This window comes from Chelonoidis abingdonii, chromosome 17 (genome assembly GCF_003597395.2).
Source record: "Chelonoidis abingdonii isolate Lonesome George chromosome 17, CheloAbing_2.0, whole genome shotgun sequence".
Lineage (NCBI taxonomy): Eukaryota > Metazoa > Chordata > Testudines > Testudinidae > Chelonoidis > Chelonoidis abingdonii.
Genome location: NC_133785.1, coordinates 36,482,953 through 36,492,524, shown reverse-complemented (window position 1 = coordinate 36,492,524; position 9,572 = coordinate 36,482,953). Strand labels below are relative to the sequence as shown.

The window sequence follows — 9,572 nt, the reverse complement described above, 5'->3', positions numbered from 1 at the left end:
TTGCTGCATGCATTAATCTCACTTGCAATGTCTGTTTTCCATGCTATAAGGAAATATGTATGTTTTGTTGTATAACTTTTTAAAAAATGTTTGCTCTGAACTTGTGCACTTGGGTATGGTTCAAATGCTGATTTTCTATTTATAATACTGTGGTGCCTAGAGCCCCAGTTATGAAGTGCCGCTAGGTGCTGTATAAACACAGAACAAAAAGACAGTCCCTGCACCAAAGAGCTTACAGTCAACTCCTTGTTAACCCAAATACCTTGGTATTCCTAAGGCTAATAGCAAGCAACAGCATCTGACTCCAATTTTACAAATGCTTTGGGTATCCTCTGAGACTCTTATAACAATGGTGTTTGCCTGTAAACACATCATGAAACGGAATAAAGAGACATCATGTGAAATTTGCCTGCCTTGTAGTGTTACTTAAAAGAAGCTATACTGATTATAGTGATGAAAATTAAATGCTTTCGTTTCTGCCAGAGGTGCCAGAATGGCAAATGCCATACTCTAAAGATGATTTTTCCTTGTCTGCTGCAACACAATTATCATTTAACCCATTTGAATTCTAACCACTGATTCATTAAATAACTGTTTGTCCTTTTTCCAAGATGTTTTACTCCAAAACCAACATTTGTCAACTGTTTTTAGTTCTAAGTTGTAGCTGTTATGTTGCAATGCTTTGGGGTTTCTTACTTCACTGGACACCTTTCCACTTGAAGGCAGTTAATGTCTCCACTTGACCCCATTTTATATGCATAAAGCATGTTATTGGAAAACAACACTTTACTGAGAATTATTTGAATTCAGAGATACGTGACTGTGTCTGAGGAATGAACAATGGTTTGCTACCAGATCTGTATTGCTGGTGGTCTTTTGGCTTTGTTTTTTGGTTGTTTTTGTTTTTGGTAGAGGTATGTTGGCAAATCTGCATCTTCCTAGTTCAGTATTTGCAGGATGTCTGTTGGTATTTAGTAAATTTTGTGTTGCAGATTGTCTCTGTGATAGTTAGACACCTTCTATTTTACAAAGGTATTTGCTGTTACACATATTGAATAAAAATATATAACTATTGACAGCTCCTCACCTAATTTTCCAAAAAGTTACTTAGAATGATCCAGAGTTGTTGCCAAAAGTACATCCAATTTTGTAAGGAGGGTCTTGTATTTGGCCTTAGCAATCATGGCATCAAGAGAAAACTCTCTGAAGCTGTTCTGGAGTCATTGTATTTCTACTGGAAGACGCTTTAAACAAATACTGGAGCAGCTATTGCTACTTTGGATGGTCATAGGTGCTAAGCCCAGGAGAGACATTATGGTCATTAAATCTGACCTGCCTAACATAGGTTAAAGACTCAGCCAGCAAGCCCAATAATTTCTGGTTGAGCTAGAGTGTATATTCATACTATGGGTAACTGTACCGTTACCTGTCCTTGCACAGCATTAAGAGAGTCATTCATGAAGAAAGGCTGCAGAATAGAACCTTCACCCACTATGAGTGCCACTTCCATGATATAACCAGCTCTCACCAGGTCAAAGTCCCTTCACATGACTTTTTCTTGGATTGCAGTGAGAGGGCTAGAGTCATCCAGGGTGGTGTGGGGGTGGCAGGAGACTACCAGAGCAGAGGCTACTGAAGTCTCTACCCAACATCTTGTGCAGCACGCCAAGTGCTCTTTTTGGCTCCTGGAGATGGAATGCCTTTTGCCCCAAAAGCGAATGTTTGTGTAGGCTGCAGGTAGCTTTGGGACCAGACTTGTCATTCAGACAAAACAAAGCCATAGAAACAATCCACAAAGACAGTCAGATGGGTGAGTGAGCTAACAGGCCTTTTCCTGGGAATTAGTAGGGGTAAGTTTTATGCCCTGTATCATACAGGGGGTCAGACTAGATCAGGGGTTCTCCAGGACCCCTTAGGGGGTTGCGAGGTTATTACATGGAGGGTTGCGAGCTGCCAGCCTCCACCCCAAATCCTGCTTTGCCTCCAACATTTGTAATGGTGTTAAATACATAAAAAAGTGTTTTTAATTTATATGCGGGTCACACACAGAGACTTGCTATGTGAAAGGGGTCACCAGTACGAAAGTTTGAGAACCACTGGACTAGACAATTACAATGTTCCCTGCTGGTTTTACAATCTATGAATCAGTCTCTAACTCCAGTGGCTCAAACAGGGTCCAAATGTATCTGCTCGTTGCTGGGGCATGAGGTGAAAGATCGGACATGCCCATTGCTGAGGCAGAACATGCCACAGAGAAATATTTTCATCTAATCACTTCTGATAGCTACTAGATGTAGAGCTTTGAAAAACAAAACACAAAAAACCCACCTCTTTTCCCACTTGGGCATCTGCCAAGAAGCAATATATGGTGAACAAATTTGATGACTGAGGCCCACGAAGGGCAAAATGATCCTCATCAGTATGGATCCTGAAAAGAGTGACAAGGGAGAGTGTGAGACTTAATCCTAGTCTACACTAGAACCATTTGGTGTGCTAAGCACCATATGGTTCCCCTAATGTGCGTGCAAGACCTCAGACCCACACGCAACTGCCCCCAACACAACACTGATGTTACATCCACCAGTCAGCTTAAACTTGCTGCAAACCATCTGGTCTTCCGGTGGCGATCGTTGATGTATTTGCCTTGTCACATAACAATCAAGTCATAGATTCAATACTGGAAATACAAGAATACTAGAAAGGCACAAAAAAAAAAAAAGAGGGGCAGAAAAGACCTCAGGATCATGTAAAGCATAGAGGAAAAATATACATTCGCTACTTTTAATGTTAAGTCCAAAAACAGTGTTTTAATGTTACCAAAATTCCTTTTGGAACTTCAAAACAATATAGATTCCCCAGTAAAGTAAGTTAGAATAAGTCTTTGTCCAGGTTAAAGAAAATCTTTCCCGGCTGATGCAGTTCTCTGCCCTGCATCCAGGCTGACTAGAGCCTTTTAAGCTTGGAAGAGGCCTCTGCCTAGGCCAAGATCTGAAGCTAACTTCAGTTCCAGGCTAAGTGTTCTAAAGCTGGAGCAGGCTTCTGCCAAAGTTTGGGTCCCAACCCAGACCCAGCTCTGATAGACTTCAGCAGGCTTCTAATTAAGCTCCCACTAAATGTCAGCCAATTGGTTAACCCTCTCAGTGCCCCAAATATCTCAAGCCCCAAATAATCCTCGCAATACCATCACACACTGAATACTGCTTAGGTGGCCTGTCTGATCTGCTTTCTGCACTTCATTGCACCGGGGTCAAGAACAGGATGACCAGATAACAAGAGTAAAATATTGGGACACATGGGGGGAGGAGGCCAGCCACAGGCTCACAACTGCCACTGGAGCCATGGATCGGGGATGCACGGCCTCAGCTCTGGCCCCATGTCATGGGTCGGGGGTGCAAGGCCCTGGCTCTGGCCCCTGCTGCAAGGGTGCTGACTCTGGGAGGGAGTTTGTGTGGCAGGGGGATCAGGGTTGGGGTGTGAGGTTGGGGATGTGGGCTCTGGCAGCTCCCCAGAAGTGGCAACATCTCCCTCTGGGTCCTAGGCAGAGGCATGGCCAGACAGCTCTGTGTGCTGCCTTGCCCACAGACGCCACCCTGCAGCTCCCATTTGGCATGGTTCCTGGCCAATGGGAGCTGCAGAGTCGGTACTCATGGCAGGGGCAGCAAGCAGAGTTCCCCTGGCCCTCCCTGCGCCTAGGACCCAGAGGGAAATGTTGCCACTTCTGGGGAGTTGTGTGGAGCCAAATAGGGAGGGAGCCTGCCAGCCCCACGCCAACCGGATGCCTGGCAACTCTACAATATCGAGACAAATGGCATCCCGTGGTTCTTAAGTTGGTATGTTTAACTCTTAAACCTCCAATATTAGCAATTCTGCCATTTTAATTTAGCCTTGATTTCTTACTCAAAGAAAGAACAGAGATAAGAAAACAATAATGACCCGGTTGTGATTTTTCACACCCAGGATAACTGTGAGCTGGCATTGACACTTTTCTTACTACCCTGTCCTGTGAAGGAGTGAATAAGCATATTGGTTAGATGAAGAAAGGTGGAGCAGGAGAATTTTTGTCCCTGTATTGTGAAAGTAATCTCTGAGAAGTGCACTCCGTGGTGTTGATGACCTGGTGAAAGAGGTTTCAAACCTCTGAAACATTATTTTAACCTCTTTAGTCTCTCTACCATTCATCACAAAGATTTATAATTGCATCTCTTCTGCATTTCTTTTGGGCAATGCTTACCAAGCACAGTCATACAGGTGTGAAGACACAGTGGAATATAATTTAGCACAAACCTAATTTTAGTCTCTAGATTCTTACTCTTCCCCTTCAGAGTTTCCAATTGCAGACCTAGCACATTTGCTTGTTTGAACACAGGTTTGAGAATTTTTTTTTATGTAGTATCAAAAGATTTAGGTCTTTGTTTCTTGAATTTGAAGTGTCATTAGTAGAGTAAGATTTAGATTGGGAGCTTCAAAGCCAGTGAGACATTTCTACTGCTAAGATGTCTAAGGTTTTGTGTGCAAAGAGAGCAGCTGTGAAAGCCAAAAAATGCATTTGTGTTTCAGTGTGACAGAACGTGCCAACAACCATCTGGAAGACTCAATAAAGGATAGAGCAGATATTGATCCAAAACCAGACTGGTCCATTGGTGCCATGTTCGTCGGAGGATTTCCATTCAAAGAGAGATCTGACCATGAACAGGCTCCGTGTTGAAACAGCATCAAATGATTATGAACCACAAATGCCATTAGGTCATAAGGGAAGAAAATTAAAAAAAAGAAAAAGACAAAGGCACTTGCATATGTAAATCAAAACACAAGCATAAAAACTTAAAAAGCAGGAAGCAAAATAATCCTTTGTTTCTTCAAGATGGCCCAGCTTTTTTTCAATGTGCCATGTACAATCTCTGAAAACTGTAGCCAAGTGTACTGCTAATAATTTACAGGAGTGTCTGTTAAGGGTGGAATCTGCAAGAGGCTAAGGAAGGTGGGTGTCTGAATCCTACTGATGGTCAATGGGAGTTGGCCACTTAACTCCCTCCTTTGAAAATCCCAGCCTAAATAACCCAGGTCAAATTGTGATTGTGAGAAATGATCTTTCTGTATCCATCACAGGTTTATCCTGATTTTCAACTGTCTCTCTGTTAAACATTTCAGTATTATTTTTATCCTTCATTTTTGGAATTACATAAACCTATATCGATTCAACAAATCTCCAATTTAAAAACTACTCTCTATGAAAACTACTCTATCAAAGGAAAGGTACATGAAAGCTACTCTAAAAAGTAAGTAATTAGAATGGAAATCTAAGAACTAGCAGTCTGGCAGTCATCATATTAGTGCAAACTAAGTACAAATCTTCAGATGACATCGGAGGTATTATCTAGGCTACAGTCCCAGGATGGAACTGGAAACCTCTGAAGGAAGAAGGACAACATGCTTGCTCTTTGCATACAGTGGCCTGGCCCCTATTTCTTTGTCAGGTCTGTGGCAAGGCTCCTCACGTTAATCTGCCAAAGCACCTCCACACTGGCCTGGAGAGACAATGGCTAGGAGTCAGAGGATAACTTGCATCTCTTTGCGCATTCATTCCTTCATAGTTATACTGAGACTACCAACAACGAATGTCTTGTGGCGATGGTGCGTTTTGGCTTAAGACCACTAATTCATTTCACCAATGCCACCAAACAGCCCTCATATGATGTCTGATCACTAGAGCCAGTCAAAAATGCTATATATTTTTCATTAAACTTTTGTAATGAAAAAAAAATTCAATGGATTTTTCAGTTTTGTTATTAAAAGAAAACTAAAATCTTTTTCAGTTTTTAATCTCTCACACTCATGCACTCTCTCCCCCTTTTTTTCCCTAGGAAAGAAGAGATGTGTGTGTGTGTATATATATATATATATATATTTCTTTAAAAATTTTATTTGGATAAAAGTTATTTTGCATTTGAAAAAAAAAGTTTTGATGAATTAATTTTTCCACCTCTGTTGATCTGGATCAGCTATAAACTGAAGTCCTTTGGATGAAAGACTGTGTGTAAAATTGTGATTAAGCTCTGACCAATTCAGTTCCCCCTAAACTGTTCTTGATTCCTAGACTTTCCAAAACCATATTTTAAATGCAGTTTCTGTATTTTCTTTTTACAGCTCTAGGCTGAAAAAAGCTAACCAAATTACTGATTTAAACTTTTGTATATGATTTGTTCCTTATGTGGAGTAACAGCTTCAGATATTTAAAAAAATGAAAATGTTTGTAAATGTACTTAAGGCCCAGATGGAGCAAATACTGAATGTGCTTAACTCTTACTATCATTTGTACTGGGACAATTTGCGGTAGTAAAATAAAGCATGTGCATAAATGTTTGCTAGATTGGGGCCTAAGCCTGGAAATTCTAGCTGCGGAGCATGTGCAGTTGTTATGTAACAGGATGCTTTGCCCCCACTCCTGCCCCATCTTTTCTTTATCTTTCACTTCAGAAGGACATAATTCCATCACAAAGTTCCCATTGTGATGTTTTCATGTCAAAAGAAAATGAAACTCTGTCAGTGTGACAGGATGATGTAAATGAGGAAAGACAAACGGGAAATGCTCTCAAAGCGAGGCTACGGCAATGATATTGTATTAAGAATATGTCAGGAAATGGTGCCAAACCCATTGTTCTGCTGCCAAGGAAATGTTACAAAAATGCCAATTTCGGTCTCTGAAACTGGTAGGATGGCACAACAATTCTGTTGCCACCTACATTTATGTTTCGCAGGGTCTAATGCAGAATGTGTTATGGGGTGAAGAATTACCTTGTGTCTTACTTTTTAAATGTCAGATTGTGCGTTACGGGAGCAGGGTGGTTGCAGACTTTTAACACCAATGGATAGAAATAGTGGAACGATGCTAAGATCTGGAAACATTTTTTCTTGAAAATTTTCCACTCAAAGAAATAATTTTCAAACTTTCTGACAAGACTCACTGAGAGTGGTTGTTTTCACTTTGCTTTTCCTCTCCTTTTCCCCTCCCTCCCCTTCCTCCTTTTACTTTTCCCTTCCTTCACTTTTTCTCCTTTTGCAAGTAAAAATACATGTCCAGTGGAGGAGAAAAACAATTGAAGAAGCTCCCTCCTGCACCCAAACTGCCTCCCAGAGCCCACACCCCAACAACCTGCCTCAGCCCAAAGCCCGCACCCAAACTCCCTCCCAGAGCCTGCACTCCTTCTGCACCCAAACTTCCTCCTAGAGCCTTAGGCAGGGGTGTGTGTGTGTGTGGGGGGGGGAGCATTGACCCGTTCTGGGCACCACCAAAAATTATACAAACCTGTCACCTCTGAATGGCAGCTGGTCCCCTGCACCCCATCCCCTCATGCCCCCATCGCTCATGCTCCCCTTAGCCACTCTCAGCCCTGCGAGGGCCTTTCCCTCCACCAGGCTATATATCCCAACACCTTCCCATCCCAAACTCACATCTCCACCCTGGCTTCCTTGCTCCTCAGCTCATCTCCTTCACCCTCTGAGCCCCATGTCCACTGACACCCCACATCTCACGTCGGGCTGCCCCTGCTCCTCCCAAGCTCAGTTCCTCACTCCTTGACCTCATCTCAGCTCCCGGGTTCCCCTGCTGCCCCAATCTCTGCTCCTCACTCCCTGACTTTCCAATTCATCTTCTGGGTCCCCCTGCTTCTTATGCCCCATCTCAGCTCCCGGGTCCCCCTGCTTCCCCAATCTCTGTTCCTCACTCTCTGACCCCCCAGTTCACCTCCTGGGTCCCCCTGCTTCTCTCTGCTCCTCACCTCACACGTCAGCTCCTAGGTCCCCTCCCGTTCAGAGCCCCCACCCACTTAGCTGCTCGCCTCCCCACCAGCTCCCCGCTGGCCCCGGGGCGCGCCAGGGGCTCTCCAGCGCTGTGCGCTCAGGGGCGCGGGCAGCGCGCACATGCCCGGGAAGGCGGGGCAGAGGCGCCCGGCCAGCCCCTCTCTTGCCTCCGCCCAGCGCTCTCGACTCGCGTGTGCCACAGCCCGGCGTGTCTGTGTGGAGGGAGCGCAGCGCCCAGCTCCAGCCCCGGCTCCTGGGTGGCTTCTCCGGGCGCGCAGCGGCGCAGGCACCGCATCTCCAAGCGGCCTCTGCGCGCAGCGGCGCCTGGGCGCTTTGACGCGCTAGCAGGGGAGGGCAGTGAAGTTTGGGGGTCGGGGGCGGAGGCGGCGGAGCAGCGATGGAGGCGGTGAACCAGGTACGGGGAGAGGGGGTTGGGGCAGGGGACCGGGCCGGGGCTGGGTCTCGCTCTGCTCCATGATCCCGTCTCGTGTTTGCTTTCTCCTTAGCTCGCCTCCACGGGCACTTTCCGGGCGGTGAAGGAGCCGCTGGCTTTCTTGCGGGTGCTGGAATGGGTAAGTTGGAGGAGCGGGCCGGGGCTCGCTGCGCATGGCAGAGGGGCTGGGGGCTGCAGCTGACTCCCAAGTGCACCGAGAAGTCTGGAGCGGGCAAAGCGTTTGCTGGAGAAGCCCCTGCCGCGGGCGCAGTCCCCCTGTTTCCCCAGGGCTTGGAGAGGGAGAGACGTGCCCTGGTGGTGGGCTTGGTGCTCATCAGCTAGCGGCGATCCTGGCGCGCCGAGTGCTGTTGTGTTCTTCCAATTCCTGGTGGACTCCGGGCCATGCTGAAGGCGCCGTGGTCTGGGTGAATGCGCCGAAGCCCTTCTGTCTCTGGGGGGCACAGCCTGGATCGCCTCCCCCAGCCACGCTGGAGTAGGAGGGTGGAGGCAGAGACTTCCCCAAAGTGTAAACACAGAACAGGCGGCTGAGGGCACATGTTCCCGCTCGCAGCAAGCTAAAGAAATGGGTAGCAATGGACAAGGGAAGATGGGAAGGAGACCTGGAAATGGGAGAGAGACAGCGAGGCGGGGGAAAGGGGCTGGGGTAGCTCCCACCATGCCAGCCAGCTTCCCCCTGCCACCCGAGCTGCAAAGTTCTTTGGATTTTTAGCACCCTCCCGTTTTGGCTGGTTCCCCCCCCGCCCCCGATCCTTGCGCACAGATAGAAGGGGAGGGAGAATTGTGTTGTTTTTTTCCATTCTCCATTAAAAAAAATCATTATTATGCAGTTAGCAAATTTGTCTCTGGGCTGAGCTGCAGTGCAAAGGGGGCAAATCATGGGTTAGCGGCCACTATTTCTCTGATCGTTATTCAGAGTGAAATCTGCAGGTCAAATGACACCCATTGCGAGTAGGTCTGGAGGAGGAGGAGGAGAGACTGTCTGAAGGGAAAGTTCAGAGCATGTCATGTAGGATTAATCACATTCTCCTAAAGCTGAGTGGCTGGTAAATGATGTCAGATACATATATGTTTGTGCGTTTATACATGTGTGTGTGTAGATTAACACGTAGTGGGACATATTGATCTCGTTTGAAGAGGTATATTTTGCTGTTTCATGCACTTTTATATTCAAATTGAAAATTCGATGTAGTGTTTCTGAGCCCAGAATTTGAATGTGCTGTAAGAATATGTATTCAGATTTCTCTGTGCTGCTTGGAGGCATTCTCTGCGACGATTTTCCAGAGGTGCTGTGCTCTTGTATATTTGTGTCTGTAACAGCCAT

General features: G+C 45.8%; 1 protein-coding gene across 2 annotated transcripts in view; it reads left to right on the top strand.

The window, feature by feature from the left end:
• Positions 1-8,013: 8,013 nt before the first annotated feature.
• The window catches only part of SYNPR (synaptoporin), a 182,530-nt gene continuing 180,971 nt past the window's right edge, over positions 8,014-9,572 (top strand). Inside the window, exons 1-2 of one of the 2 annotated variants that reach the window (XM_032801034.2) lie at positions 8,014-8,212; positions 8,304-8,369. In XM_032801034.2, coding sequence (XP_032656925.1) covers positions 8,195-8,212; positions 8,304-8,369 — 84 coding nt within the window. In that variant the 5' untranslated portion in view covers positions 8,014-8,194. The remainder of the gene's footprint in view (positions 8,213-8,303; positions 8,370-9,572) is intronic. The other variant, XM_032801036.2, reaches the window with a different exon arrangement.